The 22,128-nt window shown below is 37.2% G+C and overlaps 3 protein-coding genes and 1 long non-coding RNA gene across 5 annotated transcripts in view; 3 read left to right on the forward strand and 1 right to left on the reverse strand.

Annotated features, from left to right (window-relative positions):
* The first annotated feature begins 1,057 nt into the window (after window positions 1–1,057).
* LOC145498378 (neuropeptide Y receptor type 6-like) lies at window positions 1,058–12,145 on the forward strand. Of its 2 annotated transcripts, XR_014050849.1 has the most exons (2): window positions 1,058–4,525; window positions 10,701–12,145. XR_014050849.1 is itself a non-coding variant. In XM_081478304.1 (1 exon), the coding sequence occupies exon 1, from the start codon at window positions 2,085–2,087 to the stop codon at window positions 3,195–3,197; it is 1,113 nt and encodes a 370-aa protein (XP_081334430.1). In that variant the 5' UTR covers window positions 1,058–2,084; the 3' UTR covers window positions 3,198–6,405. The 2 variants fall into 2 exon arrangements, 1 of the variants encoding a protein (XP_081334430.1); XM_081478304.1 differs by lacking the exon at window positions 10,701–12,145 and having other exon boundaries at window positions 1,058–6,405.
* Window positions 6,500–10,686, forward strand: LOC145498385 (neuropeptide FF receptor 2-like). Its single transcript, XM_081478313.1, has one exon. It carries the CDS (start codon window positions 7,784–7,786, stop codon window positions 8,837–8,839), a length of 1,056 nt encoding a protein of 351 aa, XP_081334439.1. The 5' UTR covers window positions 6,500–7,783; the 3' UTR covers window positions 8,840–10,686.
* A 1,114-nt stretch (window positions 12,146–13,259) lies between the features above and the next one.
* LOC145498371 (uncharacterized) lies at window positions 13,260–15,772 on the forward strand. Its single transcript, XM_081478298.1, has 2 exons — window positions 13,260–14,516; window positions 15,135–15,772. Exons 1-2 carry the CDS (start codon window positions 13,929–13,931, stop codon window positions 15,768–15,770), a joined length of 1,224 nt encoding a protein of 407 aa, XP_081334424.1. The 5' UTR covers window positions 13,260–13,928; the 3' UTR covers window positions 15,771–15,772.
* A 1,086-nt stretch (window positions 15,773–16,858) lies between these two features.
* LOC145498418 (uncharacterized) overlaps window positions 16,859–22,128 on the reverse strand; it is a 30,946-nt gene continuing 25,676 nt past the window's right edge. The window contains exons 2-3 of the long non-coding RNA XR_014050858.1: window positions 21,156–21,342; window positions 16,859–16,935 (exon numbers count right to left, since the gene is read on the reverse strand). This is a non-coding gene — a long non-coding RNA (uncharacterized LOC145498418). The remainder of the gene's footprint in view (window positions 16,936–21,155; window positions 21,343–22,128) is intronic.

Genomic DNA, 22,128 nt, shown 5'->3' on the forward strand with positions numbered 1-22,128 from the left:
TTAATTCTGGTTTTGTTCGATTTCGCTGAAATTTTAACACGATAAAGCTGGATTGTTAAGGAATAGATTTACCGTCTGCCGATGTGTGGTAGCTATTAACGCTAAAGTGATATATCGCTTCGAAGTCAGGGTTTTGAAGAGATTTTTTTTGCAACGTGTGGGTGCGGCGTGATTTTGTAATCGGAGGTTTTTGTTGACCCCGAAGGAAAAAATATCCGGAAAAGGTCATTTCATCGACGATTCAAACGAATATAAATATGTATATGTTTCGAGCTAAATTTCTGGTGAAAAAATATGTTTTTTGACGAGCGATAGGTTTTTAATTTTTTCCCGCGAAAGTCAGGACCTGAGATGAGTTAAATTAACAACAGCTTTCTTTCTTGAAACTCACGATTAAATTTTTAAATTGTATTTTCCCTTGAGAAAAGGGCTAGCAAAGAAGTCACACGAGTCACATAATTCAAGAGTTGCGTTATCGACGGCTATCTTTAGTATGGTGGTTATTTCCCTACCAATGACATAATCCTTGCGTGTTCTGACAAGTTCTTTGCTTGGCTTGCAAATATTTAATTTTCCTTCCGATTTATGACCTCGCTGTGATGAAACAGCCAAAGAATTTCCATCATTTGCTTAACACCACGAGAAATACTCGCAAAATTGCAAATAAATTAATGACCATCGCTTCTGGCGAAATAAACTTGCAAAGTAAACACGATCTTATTTGTCACCTATCGAAAGTGAAAGCTGCAACTTCAACGCATTCCATGGCTGACGTAATACCTTTTTTAGCGTATTTATTATTCCGTTTGAATCCAACGCTTCGATAAAACCAAAGAAGATATATATTACCCACAACAAAGAATACAATATCCGTAAAATTGTCCGTGTATTAATGTTTTAACAGCTTTTACCGAATAAACATCACACGTTGCGTGACTCAAAATTTGGCCGAGAGGAAGTTTGGGTCTGGTCACAGACAAAAAAAAAATTTAAAAAAATAATAAACCAAGGGTAGATTATGAACCGCGCTCGGCCCATGGCCGCGCGGTTAAAAACGTTGTGGTATACATATGTTTCCGGTCGGTATTTTAATGTTATGTTTGCTATTTGTGCACAACTTAATCTTGCAACCATCATTTTTGAGATGACAATTTACCGCAGTAGCTTCAACGTGCCGTAAACGTTATTATTCCATTGTGTGCCGACTTTTCGAGCAACTTATTTAAGCTGATATTATATTTTTTTTAACGACGTATTTTAATAAAACATGATAACGTGAATACCAGTGCGTCGTGCAGTGAATTAATTTTGTGATAACAAAGCTTTCTTGGTGGTAACACTAGAGTCCTGCAGAGCTGACCCAAGCACCTGGGGAAAAGAAATGTTACACAGGGGAGGCAACACACTCATGGAAAAATTCGGGATAAAAGGAAAACAGGAAAAAAAAATAATAATAACGCATACCTGTTTGTCATGTTTGCATCATTTGACCCCAGGCTGTTGTTCAAGCAAGAAGATGATGAAGCGATATACATATTAATCTAGCTAGAAAAAAGAGTCTGTTACATCAATTATACTCATTTCTGAAGAGACAAGCGACAATTCATTTAAACCCATGATCTATGCACTTCTTCAGTTCCAGGGAGCTGGATTGCAATTATTTCATGATTAACCTCCTCCGTCAGCTGGAAAAATAAGGTAATCGGAAGTCCGCGGCAGGGAATTGTAAACAGACTAGTTGTTATGAAAATTTGCAATTTGTGATAATGCATGAATAAATTTAAAGCTGAGAAGTGATTTCACGAGGAGACACGTAGAAAAGCACTTATTAAAAGTTGTTCCATCCAGAATTTGGCCACCCCAGATACCGGTTCCATATTTTTCGTCGAGTTTCCAAATATACTCGTCCATACTAAGGCTAAAGGAAATCAGATGAGAGTAGGTGGCACTGTGTAAACTTAGGATGTTACTTTTAAATATTTAAGACACGATAGCTATCATTTGAAAGCTACGGTAAGCTGTATTTCCAGTTCGCAGAAGACAAGATAAACAGTCACCCAGTTTGTTACTTAATTCAAAGGCTAATGGATATCACTACAAAGTCATCAACGACTCAATCGTTTTGGACTATGGGTAGTACAAATGTTACTCGGGGACTCAGGGAATACAGGTGTAAACCATACCAAAGCGATACAGACACAACTAAAGGAGTGAAAATATTCTGCTACTGCATGGTACTACTGTTTTCCATCTTTGGAAACTCTTTACTCATTGCTGTTATTAGGAGAAACAAGCGAATGCAAACCATTACCAATTATCTCATAGCTAACATGGCGGTTTCAGATATACTAATAACAGTGCTGGCCGTGCCGCGGCAGATCACAGAGATATTGCTTGGACCTCGGAGATGGTTAATTGCTGGGCTGTTGGGTTCAGTTCTCTGCAAAAGCTTGTCCTTCTTTCAAGACATCTCAACTGGAGTATCTATTCTTAGCCTGGTGGTCATGGCCATCGATAGATACAGAGGAATTGTGTTCCCTTTGCGTAGAGAACTCATGATGCAGCCGGCTAAACTGTGTAAAATTATCATATCGCTAATATGGATAATTTCGATGGGTCTCCACCTGGTGTACTTTTATATTTTTCGTTTAGAAATTAACGATTCAGAAACGTACTGCGCGCTAAGCTGGGCGCCCAAATTCGACAACACAAAGTCACAAGAAATTTACTTTCTAATACTATTGGTTTGCTTGATCGCTATTCCGACATGTGTAGTTATAATATTGTATTCTGCCATTATCCTAAATCTCAAGAGGAGCAGAATTGCAAGCAAGGGTCCTTCGAGTCGTCTCACATCACGAAGGTTAAGAGAAGACACCAAAGTTGTCAGAATCATTATGGCAATACTTATTGCTCTCGTTGTGTGTGTAATCCCTGTCAATGTTTGCGGTATTTTGTTTTACTACGTTTGGGATTGGAAAATGCCTTGCGGCATCGAAAACGTTGTTTTCGCGGCCCACTTTATTCTGTATTCAAACGCGTCAGTGAACCCATGCATCTATTTCATTCTACATGACAGATATCGTCGAAGTCTAATGGATATTTTGAGGGTCTTGCATGTCGGCAAAATCAGGGCGATAATGGAGGAAAACAGGACCAAACGTGAAACAATGAAGCTAAAAGATTCTCAAGTCTGAAACAATTAGTCTTTCTATCTAGTTATGACTTGGCGGTATCCCAGAGTTATCAAAAAGACAGAAAGAAAAGAACAAAACAAAAGGAAAAAACTTCGGCTTTAATGAATTGGGGATCGTAGATCATTATACTTCACAATTCATAAGCATTGTAGACTCTCTAATGTTTGTATTTCAGTTTTCAATGACAAGCTCTTCACCGGTGTGATTGTTATTATAATCATTTTTTTTCAGTATTGACCGGAAAAGATTGTTAGTATCAGTTACAAAATCGAACGGACGTGCAACATCAGTGACCTCAGTTACAAAATAAACAATATCAAACAATTTGTGTTGCTGGTTGACTCAAGGAGAGTTTCGGATGCTCAAACGGATGTATTTCATAAGTAAGAGTTTACAACCGCCCGGAGGTCGTGATTGAATCAAGACCTCCGGCGATTTTAAAGCCCATGATTAACATTTGTTTTCGTCTTTCCGCGCAGACTCAAAGTTCTTCCTACAAAAACTGATTGGCCCAACCAAAAAATTAGCACTCTGCGCATGCTCAAAATTTGGATCCGACCTAAGACGCCTTTTTTCTGCGCTAAATAACAGGACGGCGGCCTCTGAGGTCGATTGGCTAACTTGCCTCTCATTCTATATTATCTCCGTTTCTCGGGACAGATAAATGTACGAAGATCTAATCAGCACTGACACTTTTTGTACAGCATGGAACTTCCAATAATATCCGAAAAATAAAGTAAAATAACAATAAACCCATCGCGCGACGAAAAAACTACAAAGACTTTATTGAACATTCAAAACACAGCTGATACAGAGAGCACATCTGTGTTAATAACATGTTTGCAAAGACTTCTCTATCTAAAACGCCATAAAACTACCCGAATTACAAAGTTTGTTGTCCGATAATGTTTACGTGAGTGCGACATTGCCTTTTCCACTAAAAAAGTCGTAACTGAATGAAACTATTATCAGATTGTTTTTTCGAGGAACAGAGAGGACAAGCTTTTATTTCTAATAATAGGCAGTAAAGAGTCTTCGGATCACGAGTAACGCAAAGCACAACGAATAAAACTAATTAACTCGCATGCGGGCCACAAACAAAAAATCCTTTTACTACACATGACGACCCTACGTTATCTACGTTCTGCCATCCTTTTACGCATTTTTTTTCCTTTTCACGGTACTTTTTCGATATTAACATAATTGATATGTCGTTTCAATTGTTTGTACGTGTCAGTGACCAACACGAAAGCCTTTGCTACTTTGGTCACTGAGCACATTTCATTTTGGCTATTCACTGTTATATTTCTTTTCTCTTTTTAATTAATGTAATTTCTGTAAATACTGTCAAAGTTATAATTTTTGTAAATAGTGCAAAACAATAAAAATCTGAATCTGAAATCTGAATCTGATCTCCCCTCCCCCCAACATCAGTTTCATTTCACTAGCACTTTGAAGGGCTTCACATGAACTTCAAAATTTGTTTTCGACATCTGATGTTGTTAAGAATGATATTTTTCGAGGAGATATCTAAAACAGTTGCACAGAACTTTGCGAAACGATGTAAATAATCTCGGTACAAAGTTTTGGTCGACTTGTTTTAGTAGAATTTTTACTAAAATTTACTTCAGATAACGGTTTTCAGTTACTTCTCGACGTATTATTAGACTCTACGCCTTAAAAAGATCGCTCGGATTGAATTGTCATTTAAAATTGAAGTTTTGTACACGCGCGCATCATTTTTCCCCCCCTATAATTTCAACTTTAAAGTCAAGAAACCGTAAATGTCCTTCGTTTAGTCTTCTTAGGAATTCAATTATCCATTTGCAGCAAACTTTTCCTCCAATCCTTTAGGAAAATGTTAAAAAACACCGCCATTTCGTAGACGATCTCCAGCCACTGCACACTAATGGCTGATATTGTGCAATCGCTTAGCCAATTAGATTACAGTATTTGCATTAGTATACTAGTAGAATTCTGACTAAATGTCGTTATAGTTCACCACTAAATTTTCTCCGATTCTTATTGGTTTAAATTGATCACGCAACGCGATAGTGTTTATCCGTGGAGAGACACTATCAGCCCATAGTGCCCGTCCGAGGAATATACCCGATGGATAGTACGCACCGTGAAAATATTTCTGTAAACAAGCGGCCGGGCTTATAGAAAATAAACAATTGAATTTGTATTAAGAGGGTTTTTGTTTGTGTTCTTTTTCAAATTTTACATTTGACTTTCACGGCTTTCATCTAAAAAAGTCGAAAACTACTCAATATGATTTTTGAGCTGGCGCACAGAAGAAAATTTAGTGGTGAACAATAAATACAATAGAGTGCTTATGTGTCGCAGCTATCGGTCTGATAGTTGCTCCTTGGAGATTTGACGTTCTTAAAACTAGCATATTAGCCCTCGAAGCTTCGTTTCTCGGGCAAATATATTTTTTAAGAACATCAAATTTCCGCGGGGCAACTATCAGCCGATATTTCCTCGACAGAAACACTCTATTGTTTAAATAGGAAGACAGAGCTGAAAATTAGAAATATAAACTAAAAAATTATTCATGCAGAATAAAATAAAAATCGACAAGACAGATTCTGCGTTATTTTTCAAATAGGAAAAAAATCACCATGACGAAATGAATAAATGTTAATCAGAGCCAATTTTAATTTCAAAAATTTATAGTCAGGGCCATTCGTTTATTTGGGTTATTTGTGACGTTTGTATGTCGCATATATATCACAAAGAGGAAATATATTTACCACAAAAAATACATTAGATCGTGGTAAATTTCACTTAAAAGTTAAAAGTCGGGCTCTTTCACCCACTCAAAGCTGTAGTAAGCCATTTTTAAGTCTATTTTTTTTTTTCATCGCTCTTGGTACTTCATCACAGTGTCTCGATGGAAAGCAAATAAACCAAGCAAGCAAGTTGAAAGAACCTGCATCAACCAGAAATGGTCATTTTTTTCTTATTATCATTCGTCAGCAGGGCTTAACTGTGTTTTAACAATGTAAATAAAACAAGTTTTAATAAGCCTTAATTTTTATGTCATTTTATTTTATTTTTCACAGATTCATCGTTTCTCGTCATATATTTTTTCGCATTTCCCAGTGTTAAGAGACAAACGTCTTTAATGATCATATTTTGGTTTGTTTTCTTGTAATCCCTTTTGTTTAAAAAAAAAAAAAAAAAAAACGAAATTAATAAACACATATATATGAAATACACGTTCAAAAGATTTAGTCACACTGATATAATTGTCTGACGGCTTTCTGCACTCCTTAATTTTGTCTGATGGACGGCCGCCTGTCAAGTTGTCAAACCTTATATTATTTTTTTGACTGGAGTTACTGGCTTCTATCCCATTTTGTTAAAGTCACATCGCCTAAATAGAACGAAACACGCAATTTTTTTTCGTGGGAAAACGAGTTAGATACTTAATTGAGCAAGAGAGGCGAGTCGAGACTGCACTGTTCGATTGCAATCAACGTGCAGCAAGCGTTGTAAATGAAGGAATTATGAGAAAAAAGAAAACACTGACTGACATCAGCATATGCTGTAACATCGATTATATCATCAGAAAACTTCATATAATGAGAGTTAACCTTCACGAAACAGAGTTTCTTTTCTTCACTTTGTACTTGTGTAGATGTTCTGAGCTTAACCTATTATGTCTAGTGCGGGAAAGATTTGTGGCCGTTTTTGATTGTATTGTAGATGACAAATTTGGCCATAAACCAATGCAGTCGAGACATGAGGGAAAAAAAACCGCAATTAAAAAGAAAAATGATTGGTAAAAACTAACTAAACCATGAGCACATGTATAATCTAGACGTATGGCCGATAAATAGCATATTTTTGTCATTCGTTCTGAAAACAAATATCAATTTCAGGGGGAGCAATTTATGTCGAGAGCGGTGTCTGAAACCTCATGAACTTCGGCACAATTCATTTGGAGTTTACAGTTTTTATAGGGCCCATACAGGTTGGATGTTAGTCTTGGCCAGCATTGAATACTACACTAATAAGAGAGCTTGAAAGTGAGCTGCAGGATTCAATAAAATACTGGCAACGTGACTTTTCTTAGAGCAAACATAATTAAGTCTCGTTGGTTGGCATGAATACGCGTACAAAATTAGCGTCCGTAAATACAAGAAGGAACATGTATAGACAGGTGTCTCGTGCTGAGAGAAAACGAAGCTGCCCATGGTTTCAACTTTCCGCGAAGATGTCAGCTTTTCAAACGTTATCTCTTTTATGTTTTATTAATTAATACTGTTTATGCTAGCTAGTATGAAGGACAGTCGAAATCCATATACACTGTAGATAACGTGCGTGTATAACGGCGATAGCTACACAACGTGACACGGCATTCACAAGTTAATTCTACGCCGGACCGGACACCTGTAAATAGAAGTTTCCACTGAAGTAACACAAGCTCCATAAAGGAAGTGCTGTGACAAGGTTATACACGATAAGATAGACTACAGCTGCGCGCTTAGTGGGTTTGTTGTATTTTTTTTTTTTTTTTTTTTTTTTTTTGCTACCAACGAGAAACAAAAAGCCGGGGTCAGACGGTTTGAACCATGGATCATTCAAATGCTACCGTGCTCAATGAATTCATCTGTAAACCATACAGTGGTGATACGGTGATAATCGAAGGAGTCAAGATATCATTTTACATTTTCCTAATGTTGTTTTCCATTTTGGGAAACTCTTCGCTGATTGTCATTGTCACTAAGAACCAGCGAATGCAAACTATCACCAACTACCTAATCGTCAACATGGCGGTCGCAGATATTCTGATAACACTCCTGGCTGTACCGCGACAGATAACAGAGATACTTGTCGCTCCGCGGCGATGGCTTGTTGGCGGATTCTTAGGGCTGGCTCTATGCAAAGTCCTCTCCTTTTTGCAAGACGTTTCAACGGCTGTGTCAATTCTTAGTCTACTGGCCATTGCCGTTGACAGGCACAGGGGTATAGTATTCCCTTTACGAAAACAGATTGCGAAGACTAAACTCTTTAAATGCATCATCCCATCTATATGGATCGTATCCATTGTCCTGCACAGTTTTTATTTTTACACGTTTAGAATTAAACTAGAGGATGACAAGAAAATGTACTGCTCACCAAGCTGGGCTCCCAAGTTCGATGAACGAAGGTCAGCCGAAACTCAATACGTGGTCTTACTTGCAGTCTTCATTGTTGTTCCAATGTGTGTCGTCACCGTTCTTTATGCTCTTATTATCGTGAATCTCAAGCGAGGAATGGCACGATGCAAAGCTTTGCCAAGGTCCATCACAGCGCGAAGGTTGAAAGAAGATGCCAAGGTTGTGAAAAACGTGATAGCTATACTTATCGTGTTTATAACCTGCATAGCGCCCATAAATGTGTATGCCATTTTGTTCTTTTTTACTTGGAAAAGGAAAATACCTTGCAACGCTGAAACCTTCGGTTTTACAGCTCATTTTATATTTTACTCCAACGCTTCTCTGAATCCGTGCATTTATTTTATTTTCAATGATAAGTTTCGCCGAGGGCTATCACATATCTTAGGGGCACTTGCCCCTTGGAAGGGCAAGAAGAAAAATACAACGCAATCTGTAAAACTCGTTAGGTTTAAGACTTTCTCTATCTGATGAACTTCCATTATGCATTTTAAGCAAAAAACGTGAGAAAAAGAGCAAATGCAGTGTTTATAATGTCATGTAAGTTATTCTACCAAGGCACCTCTTCGTCGCGAAAGTTATGTTTTGAAAATGATTGAGCTATTGAGCTGTAAAAGCCCTATTTTGCGTTTTTAAAATCCACTTGATAACAGCCAATCATGTGGAATCACTGGAAGACTACTTAAAGCACTGAAATTCATTTGCATACGTCTGATGTTTCAGAAGGCAATCGACATTCGATGGTTATTAAAAGTTCTAATAAACCTAGCTAAACATCCAAGCCGCCTCTTATAATACTGTCAAACGAAATGAAATAATGGCACGTCTTATTTTTTTTGCAGAAATTAGAAGAATATTTTCATCGTTTCGTTGAAACTATGTTTACACACTGATATAAAATTAATGAATATTAATTGAACGATACTGTTGTAGTTTCCCTTTGCCAAAATGTGGCCAACAAATTCGGGCTGGGAAGAGTTCTCGCCTGGTGTTCTCGAAATATGATTTGGGCCCTCCTTTAAAGGGTTGCATCTAGCTACACTTTATTTTAATCAAGGGAATCTGTAGAGGCATTCATTCCTAGCCTCCAAATAAAAAGGCTTGCTGGGAAATTCAAACATTCTCCAAATCGTTTATGCTGTGACAATTCGTGTACGGTCGCCCTGATTTTCTACTCTTATTTTAGAAAATGACTTTTGGACTGGAACTGAAAGTCGGAAAACATCATTATGATTTTTTTTTAATTAATCAGCGCTAGAAAACATCAGCTTGATTGTTTTTTTTTTTAATTAATCAGCGCCTCTGGTAGTGGTTCTCACGAAGGATCATATATTAATTATAAGATGGATATTAAAATTCTCTTCAATCAGTGTTTAAGAGATGCCGTTAGGATGTTTTCTTTATTATCATGATATATAAGAAGCAATTCCCTTCAGCCAATTTGTAACCTTGATTCTCATCCATGGTTTAATTAAGATTTGTTGATTAATCAGCTGGCCACGCAATTAACCTCTGTGAGACTGGCTACACCCTTAAGTAATTATGACTATAAACTACATTTTATCGCTTTTCTGTTTTTCTCGGAACTCCCTTGTAGTACGGACCACTCTGTTATTTTTACCTTAACAATATGAAGGCAAATGCTTATGTTACTTCTTTTGGCTGTGCTCAAAAGAAGTAGTGGAGGCGCCGAGGTTAAGGACGTTCGCGCTAATTGTTTCTGCGCATCCTTACTGCGCACGCAAATTCACACGCCATGCATGAGCGCGTGCGCTAAGTAATAGAACGAACAATGATAGGGCAGATGGCCATTGCTATAGCTTTGCCTGGATTTAACGATCTTGGACGTTCGGTGACCCCTATTTTTCTTTTGATGGGTCATTTTCTACGTTTAGCGAAAAAATGAAAATCTATCGACTAGATGTTTGAATTTTTGCAAAATGCACCTTCCAATTCCTTCTTTTTAGCTCTTCGTTTGTCTGTGGGGCGGTTTCAAATGCCTCTTACAGGGTTAAGTTTTGTGAAAACGTCGGTAACATTTGGAATTATTTACGCAACAGACCCACTTCTACAAAATATGACTAAGATCGTTTGCCTCCGTTGACTCACCTTCGATGTTTTGAACTATAAACCCTTGTAGACTATGCTGAATCACGTGCGCAAATTTTTCCAAATCAGGGTAGTTTTCCACACACTCTATCTCTGAAACGAAGTCGGTGACCGGTACCATTTTTTGCATTTCAAGTAACACAAGTAACTGATTATCTGACTGCAGAAAAAAATTTTAAAAAAAATCCATCGACCGGAAAATTTTCGCGCGAACGTCCTTAAGGTTACAGTATACCTTCGGGTCGGCAATTTTCTTCAAATTTGGATTTTTGGGTCAAAATAGTGGTCGAAGAATAATCTCTAATTTCTGAAAAAAAAATTGAAAAAGGCTAAATATTAGCGGAGAAATGGCGGTTTTACGTTTTCACCGGAAGTAAAAGTTTACCTCTTGGTTGACAGCCCTATGGCGCGTATGCAATCAACCGAGACGATTTTCTCGGGAATTACCTATATGGATGTCACGAATTGACTACTCAGTTGATCAGCATTGTTGTTCTGACTACCCAGCATTTTTGATATTAGGCGTGTCTCTATTAAGTTATAAGTAAACATAGACCACGTTACAACCATGGACCGGTTCGAAAAAGCGAAAACAGCGAAGAACGAATGAAAATACATCAATGAGTGAAGAAGCGAAAGTTCGCCACGCGGATGAAGCTATAGTTATCGTATAAGGCGGGCAAATATTCGTGGTAAGAGAAAAGAAAGGTTCTTTAAAAATTTCGGAACTTGACAGCAATAACAGGGATGCTGACAGAGACTCTTCTGATGAGTCCGATATCGGCGAATCGTCGGACTCATTGAGACCATTTGAAATATTATCCATGCACAGTTGCCCACACACAGTTGCTGTCCGCGCTGTCTTTTGTTTGTTTCCTTCGCTCAGCCACTCTAGCGTTCGTATCCTTTTTCGTCTTCCCCATTTTGCCAGACCAGCTTCAAGAAAAACCGAGCTACAGAAAAACTATCTCTCTGCCTTCGGTTCCTTGAGCGCATTGCGAAACACAAGAGTTTTTTAGAGATTCGCGCGTAAATTTCACCAGGAGGTTAACGGTAGTAAACTTTCCCTGCACTGATTGGCTCAGTTATCTGAGAACCCAGCTGAAGGCGTTTGTGGGCGGAGTTTGTTTGCGAAGCAGAAAATTTTTCTTAGCGCTGTTTTCTCGAATAAATTTTTTCACTTGAAGCAGACACTTTAAAGAGTTATAACTCAAAGGGAATTTGTTCAATTGCTCTTAAATTTGGACAGTGGCTAGTTTAACATATAAACTACAAAAGAGTGTCTGGGAATTGTTAATTTCGAAATACTTTTTCTTCGAGAGCGATTTTTGTACGATCACTCCACATTTTTTAAATCCTATTTCGAAAATGTTCTGTAACTTTTTACTGCAATTGAATATGCCAAAACGCAGACACGTTTTTTAAGCGCTTTGGGCCCTGAAACCGAGGAAAAAATTATATTGGCGAAAAACGATATTCGCTTTGACTTGTAGCTTTCGAAAGGTGATTCGGGCGCTCGCATTTAGTGGTCGTGAAAAATTCGTCAATTCATTTTCTTTCAAAATTCTTGGTATAGTTTGATAGCCAGCTCCACAAGCTTTAATTTGATATAGGGGTTTAGGTATCTACAGCTTAAACTGCACGCGCTACATCGTTTGCGCGCGAGACACCCCTGAAGGTATACTGTAACCTTAAGTGGTAAGAGCGCTGGACTTGCAAACTCGACTCCTCCTGTCTATCACTTAATTAATGGATTTGAGTTTGGTGATTCCAAATTCAGCTCATCCTTGCTTTGTAAATAGCGAACTGGTCAGCCACCAACCAGTTGGGACAACTTTTAGCGTTTTAAATGGACATAAAACGAAAATAAAAAGTCAATATACATCGCTTTGGTTTAGTCATACTTTCTAGCAATGTCCACCCAAGTTACCCCATATCATGAAAACAATACAGACATCATGATAAAAGAAAAGCGAAGACGATGGAGAGAAAGAGAGTTCTTCATAATGAACACCATAAGAAAAACCAAATAAAACCAAATAAATAAAATGAAAATAATAATTCTTTGAAATTGATTTTGTGATAAAAATTAACGCTATAAGCAAACGACGTTTCGACCGTTCCAAGGTCGTTTTCAAGTTTGGTAGAAGAACAAAATTACATTCATAAATATATGGTTAAAACGCTAAAATATGTGTATGGAACAATGGGCGATAAAAAGTTAAATAAAGTGATGTCGCCTATTATTGCCGGCACTTGCACAAGCGTATAGAAGAACACAAAGGGTCAGCAATTGGACGTTCACCTCAAAGTACAAGACGGAAAGAGTCCAGAGGACGTGGCAAAAAAAAAAATTGAAATTCTCAAGAAGTTCCAAAGCAAGCTTGACTGTCTGAGTTTTGAAAGGCTTTTTATTAGAATTTTAACGCCGAAACTCAACAAACAATGTGACCGCGCGCTCCGCGCGAAAGTATTTGCTAAGTAATTTTATTCTTCTACCGAACTTGAAAACGACCTTCGAACGGTCGAAACGTCGTTTGCTTATAGCGTTAATTAAAAAAAAAAAACAACAACAACAACAGTAATAATAATAAAAATACTCTGTGGAGCCACGGATTATTCTGTTTGCATGGCAGTTGTAGTTAGCAAACAGCGTCAAGAACAAGAGCAGACTGATCATTTGTAGATGATTGATTCAGTAGTGTTGCAACTCCTGTGAGTCAAGTGCATGGCAAAAAAAAATTAATAAAATAAATACTAATATAATAATAATGATAATAATAATAATAATGATGATGATGATAATAATAATAATAATAATAATAATAATAATAATAAATTAAGTTCTCGGTCCACAACCATGCGCTCACGCTCTTTTGTTGTAATTGTAGTGTTTGTATTAGTAAGCTCCTTGGACTGATTTCAAGACCTTTTCTGTTGCGTGCGTGTTCCAAGCCAAAAAAAGAGGAATTTTTACGCTTCCATGCGAGCATAAAATTAACGAAAAGTAAAAAGGTGGATCTTGAACGTGTACATGTACCACACAATTCTCGAGTGTGTTTTGATCAAGAGTATTGCATGTCAAGATATGGTAATTTCGACCTCATAAGTTAAAATAAATGGCGTTTCTTCATAAGTTAACTTATACCCCCACGCATAGAAGCTGGGTTCACGTAAGATATTAGATCCATGATCTCAGAGCAAGGCAATTTAGTGAGCAATTAACTTGATTGACAATTTCCAAGCGATGTGAAATTTGAAACAGATAATGAATCCCTCTGTTTGGCGCGTAGTCGTTTATTAAATTCGAACATTAACATTATTGAAATAGAACGAAGCGTTTTTGTATATATTGAAAATATACATTCAGAATGTCCGTATTTCTTTGCTACCAATTACACTTTTTGTTTCAGGACTTTGCGTTTATTTTCAAACTAAAAATACAAAACCGATGAGGTTACTAACAACCAAAGAACTTCGTCGGGTTTGGTATTACATTTATTTAATTTATCTCGCTTATTTGATCAGGAGCTCGCAGGGTGTTATGGTGATTTTCTTTTTCATTTGCAAACAGAAAGCAATAATTGCGCAAGCTTTAATAATTGCTGTGTATTTAGTCGAGCATTCCTTACATTCAAGAATAATGTCAACTGTCCGAAGTAAGATGCTCTCAATTTCGCTCTCCGGCCTACATCTTGTGAAAACGTTTGCTGTTATTATTTTCTTGTCAAATCGATGTTTTGCGCAGGAAGTCGATCCGGTGCCACCCAATAACATCGCCATCAACGGTGCGTACATAACGCTTAACCAGTATGCCTCGGGAGGCCCAAAGATTGGACGCCATACTTGTTGGAGTTTGCTACAATGCGCTCATCTTTGCGCAACGCGTCCAAAATGCTCCTCCTTTAATTACCAAGTTTTAGCGGCTCGAAACGCATTGTGTGAACTAAGTAATGAGAGCATCACTTCAAGCGAGGAACGCGACAAGCTTAAGAAGATGCATGGTTTTGTCTTTGTACAAATAATGAGAAAAGATCTGGTAAGCTTTCGATCTGTTCCCTAATTTTTGCATTTTCTTTCGCTTTTTATTTCTACCAATTTGCATTTTTTAATTTAAAGGAAAATCAAGCAAGGCAACCGGTTACAGAAGTCGCAGTGGTAAAATAAAGTTAACTTCGCAATTTATATTTCTTAACTTCTCAGGAAAAAACATGCTGGCGATAATTTTACTGAATAAATATAAAATAAATTTACAAAACAAAAAGCGCCAGCGCTTGAAAGAAAAAAAATGCATGGACTTGTCTGAAATGTTTATACAAGATTTAATATCACGAACAGCTGTCAAATCACACACATTATCGTTCGAACAATTGCAATTTTAATTATCGCGCTTGATAAAGAATAAACAAAAATCAACGACAAATATGATGAAAAGAGAATGCCAGTTGTGTGTTAAATTAAAGTGATAACCATTAACAAACAGGACCTACTTTCTTCATGAAATGACCAATTAGATGTCGACTGTTCGCTAGAGGATAATGCATGCTTTACCAGTGTCACCGTGTGCTTGCGACATCATGAGAAAAAGGAAATAGACATCCTATATTGAAAAGTCATTTCCATTTTCAAGTATCTGCATGTTACTTTCACTTCACAGAAGCCAAGACGTTGCCTTGATCACTTGTGGACAGGTGCACGATTCTCAGGATATTACAGAATTTTTGACAACGAAGGACATTCATTTTCAGTGTATTGTGATCTGACGTCCGACTCCACAGCAGCATGGACCCTTTTTATGTCCGAGAGAACACCAGGATTAGGGGTATTTAAATCGTCGGCACTATATGTCGACAGGCCTACGAATGAAGATAATCCAAACTGGAATCTGTTTAGGCTATCCCTCTCCAAGATAAAGCAATTGCGCTCTCGTTCATCACATTGGAGAGTAACCTGCAGCTTCCAAACAGATGGGGTCGTGTATAAAGATTACGTCCGTGCAAAGATTGCCGATTTCGATCCTATTGATTTTATGGGGTTGAATAGATGCAAGAGGGTAGAATACATGAATGTTCGAGGGCATAGCTGTATTGATTGTGACGTGGCATGGTGGCAGGACAATAGCCAGATGTTTCATCATGATAGTTCATCTGTAGGATGCGGATGGAACGCAAGTTCCGGGGCAGTGGCTTCAGAGGACAACTTTGGTTTTTATGCTTCTACCAACCCAAACTTTCGATGTACCAAGCTGCCGTATTCTACAACAAACTACTGGTTTGGTTCTTACTTGAAATGAATTGTCGTGAAACAGGTGATAGCATCAATGGACACGAGAGGCGCCGGTAAGAAAGTTTAACTGCTCAGTCAACGAGGCCATAATTAGCAAGGACTGGTAGTTGTTGGGAAAACAAAAATGTCACTTTCTTCAAATTTTTAATCGGTCATTTTTTTAGATACAAATCGCGTTATTCTTTCAGCTCGATCTGTTGGATGGGCAAAACAGATTGAAAACTTGAGTTATATATTTGAGATCCATGTATTTCATTTGGAAGGAGAGGCATGCAGAAAAACTCTGTACGCAGATGATTATCTGACATAAATTCAGTTTTACTTTTTTTCGCAAATAAACTCTGTTTCTAACTTGCCCGACAAAAGACCTAATATATGTACCTAAAAGTTGCCAAACTTTGCAAATTTACCTGAATTTTATCTGTGAACAATTTGGTATGACAATTCATTGTACTCGAAAATTACGTTTACATTTCCCACTGATGTTGTCGCATCTTGTGGACGTTTTGGTATTATTTTATTGATTTTTGAGTCATTTCTGTAGTTTTCTGAATTTTAGGAAGCTCAACAAATCACTAGTCGCAGATGACAAATCCAAGACGCGACATAACGTCATGATTTGATGTCGCCTCCTTTTCAAATGAAACATTCAAATGAACATTTAGCCTTACAGTTCGAGTAGACCAAGTTGCTATATAGATATAACGAATGCTCAAAGGAATTTACTTTTCCCCGAGATTCGCTCATATATGATAAATAAATTGAGCATATACTTAATTCATGTTTCACAATAAAACAGATCTTATTCGCGCTATTACACTAAGATGCATCGGCCTAGTATGAACACAGTTTCACGGTATTGATGATTTAAGTTGGACTTGAAACTCCTAATATTCGAATTGCCAGGTAACATTAACTCATTTGTAAGCTATATCTGGTTTAGTAATTAAACAAGAGAAGCAATCTCGTTCCCCTAGCCATTTCACTAACAGGTGATGGGAACATAGCTGTAAGCAGAGGTCTCCCTAAGTCACATATATAGTTTTACTGTCTTCTTAATTACTGCATTCATAAAGCATTACCTACCCAGTGAGTGCCAGTTGTATTCGTACCATCGATTAATTGTACCTATTTCCACAATATTGCTAATCCCTCTAAGATGAGGTACATACCTGGTCACAAACAAAACCATCAGTACAAAGGTGGTTCACAGGCTAATTAAATTTTATTAAAACCTACAATTTAAGAGTTTTCATTGGCTTAGCCTTCATGGTATACGAGCCATTATACCATCATTTACAAATAGGGTAGGCGTATGCGTAATTTTTGGGGCGTTTATATTTTTCTGTTATTCTAGTTGACTATATTTTGGGGGCTTTTTCTAATAAAACAATTATTCCAATTGCACCTGTTGGATATGACATGGTTATACCCAACTCGGCGCTAAGCACCTCGTTGGCGATCTACTATCGCAAATCCAACGAACGCTCGAGGAATAATTGTTAAATAGACCATAAGAAAGCTTAAAAAAAAAAAAAAAAAAAAAAAAAAAAAACTTCATGCCTTCAATATTTCAGTTAAAACCATCTCCTCAGCCAATCACGAAATGGAATTTGAAAGTGTCCTGTTAGAGGGTATGCACTTCTCTTGCACAATGTTGATAGTCAGTGATAAATGTTGAAAAACTCGACGTGACGCAGCCACCACCAAGAGGGCCCCTCGATTCCAAGGGAGAACCCTGCTTGGAGTAACAGTCTGATTAAGCTAACGATGCCGGGATAAAACATTATCAGTCATTTCCAAGCTTTCAATTTTCCCTGTATATCCAGCAGGATTTTGTTAAAAGCCATTCACGTCCATCCTCCTTAACACTACCCCGCTACAAAAATATCCAGGGAGATTTTCTGAAGAATTAAATCTGCCGACTTGTACAGTGGCCCACGGAGCAACACCAAAGGCGACGTTATCTATTAATTTGATACCTCTCTCGTGAAACCACTTCGGGTGATCATGTTTTCGCAAAAAAGCCTATACCAGGTAAGCCAAAATGTGGGCGGTTGTTAAATTTTCATTATCTACCGTGTTGTATATATTTCAATGTCGGTTCTATATCAGAAGAATATCAGTATTTTGGTCATTATCCTAGTGCGCGCTTATTCGTCTTAGTACACCTTCTTAAAATGGAACACAATTTTTCTCTACCCTAGTGCCGTTATCGTGGCCACGACTGATACTAATTGAGCTAAAACTTTATATACTTTCTAGGGTACGTTACTATATTGGCTGAAGATGAATTCACAGATATAAATTCACCATGTTCATTAAATATACCAAATTAGATAAAATAGTTAGTCAAAACGATACAACTTTCAAAACAATTCCGTTCTGAAATCATTTAATGATCAATTAAAACCAGCCCTCAAGCACAACTAATTATATCCTTAAAACGTGATTGATATCGCAATGATCTGGAAATGACTTTTTTTTTTTCAGAAATGAGGATTTTAATGAAGAAAGTGTTATGCTTGAATGCTAATCACTAATGTTGCTTTATTTTGTTTTAGTCCTAATAAAATATCGGTTTTTTTGTTTTGCTTTGCTTTGTTTGAATTATCGTTTTCAAATCATCACACTGCTTATTGAAATGCTTGACATTACCTGAAAAGTCTCAAAATGAGAAATTGAGCTTCCAGTTAATTTGAATTTTTCATAGCTTTGTCTTCCACTTTGATGCAGCAGGCATTAGTAGCATCAAACCAGGATTTTCTCGCTAGGAGGGCAGCGGGAGACTTCGTTAAATATTAATGTTAATCAAACTCTTTCTATTTCTTATTGGAGGGCAAGTAGTACAGGTTTATTCAAACGAAAACGGATCATCACGTTCTAATGTAGTGATCGTCTCGTTCAAAATGGCTTTCTCATGACACCCAAGATGAAAGGCATTGTAATTGTGGTATGATTCTATCGCTTTTCATTTGTAAGATGATCGTTCAAAGAGTGTTTAAAGCAACTATTTCCTCTCCTAACTGAACACTCTTTTGGCAGATTTTTGCTACCAGTCTTCTCGGAATTATTCCTGTGAGGGTGACAGCCGATACCACTGGTAAATAACTTTAAATGCAACAATCTTTCACTGAAATGTCTCGTTTACCATTTCCCACGTTACAATTAACTTCCTCAGTAATTTCTAAGGGTGGTCTACAATTAATGCCGCGAAAATTAAGAACTTATTAATAAGCATCAGCGCACTAGATCTCTTATTGCTAACTTAAGCTATCAACCTATCTATTTTAATTTAGTTTAAATAATTGTTGAACTTTCAGAACGAGTTAGAACAGCCTCTTGTAACGTAAGAAGGATGTAATTTAATGAAAGTTTGAATTCTGTCAACAACACCACACGTTATTGCTTTGAATTAAAATTGATCTGATGCAAAAAACTGTTACCTACTGACAGAAAAACGCTTTTGATTATTTTACAAGTTAAAAACGAAATTAAGTATAGCCGTTCAAATTGGTTGATTCTGCTATCGTCCTACTCTATGTAAGTACTGTATTCATGTGAATCTTACTAAGAGAATTCAATCTTCCTTTAACAACGAACTAGCTTCAGCAAAACCCAGGTGTTTTACTTTCAGTAATTGAAAAATATGTTACGCAGTCTTTTCCTTAAGATGTATTTGTATGTCTTTCTTATTTCTGGAGCCTTTTTTTTTGTGGAAATGAACATGTTGAAACTGAAAATTGGAAGAAAAAGATGCCAAAAATAAAGCGTATTCAAAATCATGCATTATGATGGTAGAAGCTTGCTCTGTTAATAGATTACTGCGTCATGTTGCGAAGTAGAAAAAGGAAACATAATAATAAAAAATGTAAGGTTAAAGTTAAGGGCAAGGGGAAATATATCTTTCAGTCACCTAACTAGTTGCTGAATGTATACCATAGTCGCTCAAGTATATCATATTTCGTGAAACTTATATTTGTGCGTGTATTTTTCCTTATTTTTTCAGATGAAAAAAGAAAGAATAATAAGATTAATATTTTAGAATTAACGTCACAAATCACTTTCTTTGAACTGTTACGCACATTGTGAGTTTATAACAAAAATGTGCTGTTTTTCTACTTAGTGTAACCACATCGTTCACAGATAGGCATAATATTCGGTAAAAATATTTGGTTTACATGTGGCCACTGACGACACATGGAATAGTCGTGCAGTTTCAGCATTTAAATCGTATACGTCACAAAGTTCAAAGAGTTTCGCCGTTGAATTCGGCATGAGAAGTTCTATCAGATAAACCTCAAAACAAGGGAAAAAAAATGAATGCGATATCGCATTTCATCAAATCCTCTACTGATAGTTATGAAAACAAGAAATGAAGTACTTGTTCTTACCTTGTACTGGTGCTCAGTTAACAGAGTTTATAAATCTAGAATCGTACATTGATTATGTTAGATTAGGGTTAGATATTACGTAAGAATCATCTGTTAAATGTCGTTTATCAAATACACTACTACATTACTACGGAATGAGATCATGGACCAATGTTATCTTCGTTGGCTATAATATTATAACAACTAAAGAAGGAGAAAAAAAAAAGGAAACTCTTTCTCGGTCCTAGGCTCAAGTCAAGGGAATTGACAACTTTCTCATTTCATGTACCTTGCTAAAAGAATTGTCATTTTTCTTACTCATGATTCTCGAAACGGGATGTTTCATGATATTGCTGAGTCCGAGCACTACTTGTATGCAAGACGCATGCAACATATCGACGTGGTAAATGATTGTTGCATACTCATAAAAACTTTCCCAAAAAACAGAATTATCAGCCGGATGTCCTCACGGCACATCCAATAATGAAAAGTGAATAGATAGTAATGATCAATACAGAAAAAGACAGAAAAAATCCGACTTACTAGAGGCTTAATGTGCAGAAATAACGAGATACGCTTATCTTTGTGTTACTATGAAAAAGTTAAGCTTGAGATCATTTACGAACGAAACAAATGGAGACGAAGCCAAGATGTCTTGCTCGTAGTATCAGTAAATGCACTAGTGATTTTTTAAACGTACAGCGAGTCATTCGATTTTTAAAATTGTCATGACCAAGAGGATTTGATTCTTTGTTGTCAAGTCAAGGGACTTTACAATCGAAGCAACAAAATGTCCCCTGGTAAAGCTTAACAGAGTGACGAAGTTGGACCACGATAGCTCAAAATTTTGTTCAAGTTAGTTTTTATATCAGCGTGGTCACCTTGCGAGCTACCCCTGCCCCTCCCACCCAGGCTAGGTAGGGTTAGCATCCAACCGGTGTGCGTAAGTTCATGCGCTTGTTTCGTATCATTCAAGTTATTTTCTAAATAGCTTGTGCCACTGAGTACGTAGACCTTACCCTTTTTTAAAATTTACTTGCTCTAGAATGCGTCCGTCCAGTTCCTTTTGCCGTCGACCCAAATCTTTTGACAGCGTCGAGTTCTCTCAGCGGCTTTTCAGCAAAGGACGGTTTAATAATTGAAGATGACCTTTACGCCGCTTGGTGCGCTGCTGAGGAAAACGAAGACCAATGGCTAGAGGTTGACCTGCAAGAAGACAAAGACGTCATGGCTGTTGCTTTACAAGGCCGATATCACCACTCTTGGGTTACAACGTTTTTTATTCAGTACAGTAGTAATGGAAACACCTGGTACTGTTATGGGTCAGCGACTGGCCATAAGGTATAATAAACAAACACACCAAACACTGACAAAACTCAAAATTGACAACTACTAAGAAACCTGCGCTGGTGTCCAATGTGGACTTGGTTGTTAGTTTTTATTTTATTTTTATTTATTATTGTTCTTTTTTGGCAATCATCGATCACGATTGTAGCAGTTTTTACATATTGTGAACAGGATTTTCCTATTCACTCAGTTTTGAGTTGAACAAAACTTGCTGTCTCCCGTGAGGCGTAATGACACATTGTGGAGTCTTGCTGATGATAATATTGCTATTTTTCATAGCTGTACAATGGAAACGAGAACAGTAAAACAGTAAAAATACACGTTCTTCATTTGGATTCAATTTTGGCACGATACATTCGGATAAACCCACGAAACTGGAATGATAGCATTTGTCTACGCACAAAGATCTATGGCTGCCCACGTGATCCAGATGAAGGTAACCGAATGAGTTCATCGTTGTAAGTAACACCAATTATTCAGACTAATTAATTTATACCAACAGAGTTAGACACTTCTCAAACTCGAAGTTCGTCAATGCTCCTCGAAGTTCCTCGTCAAAAATACTCCGCTACGCGTCGTATTTTCAACTCTCTTCTCGGTGTTTGGAAATGTGGTCAAGCACTGTCTTTCGTGTTTGATATATTA

This window comes from Orbicella franksi, chromosome 9, assembly GCF_964199315.1.
Source record: "Orbicella franksi chromosome 9, jaOrbFran1.1, whole genome shotgun sequence".
Lineage (NCBI taxonomy): Eukaryota > Metazoa > Cnidaria > Anthozoa > Scleractinia > Merulinidae > Orbicella > Orbicella franksi.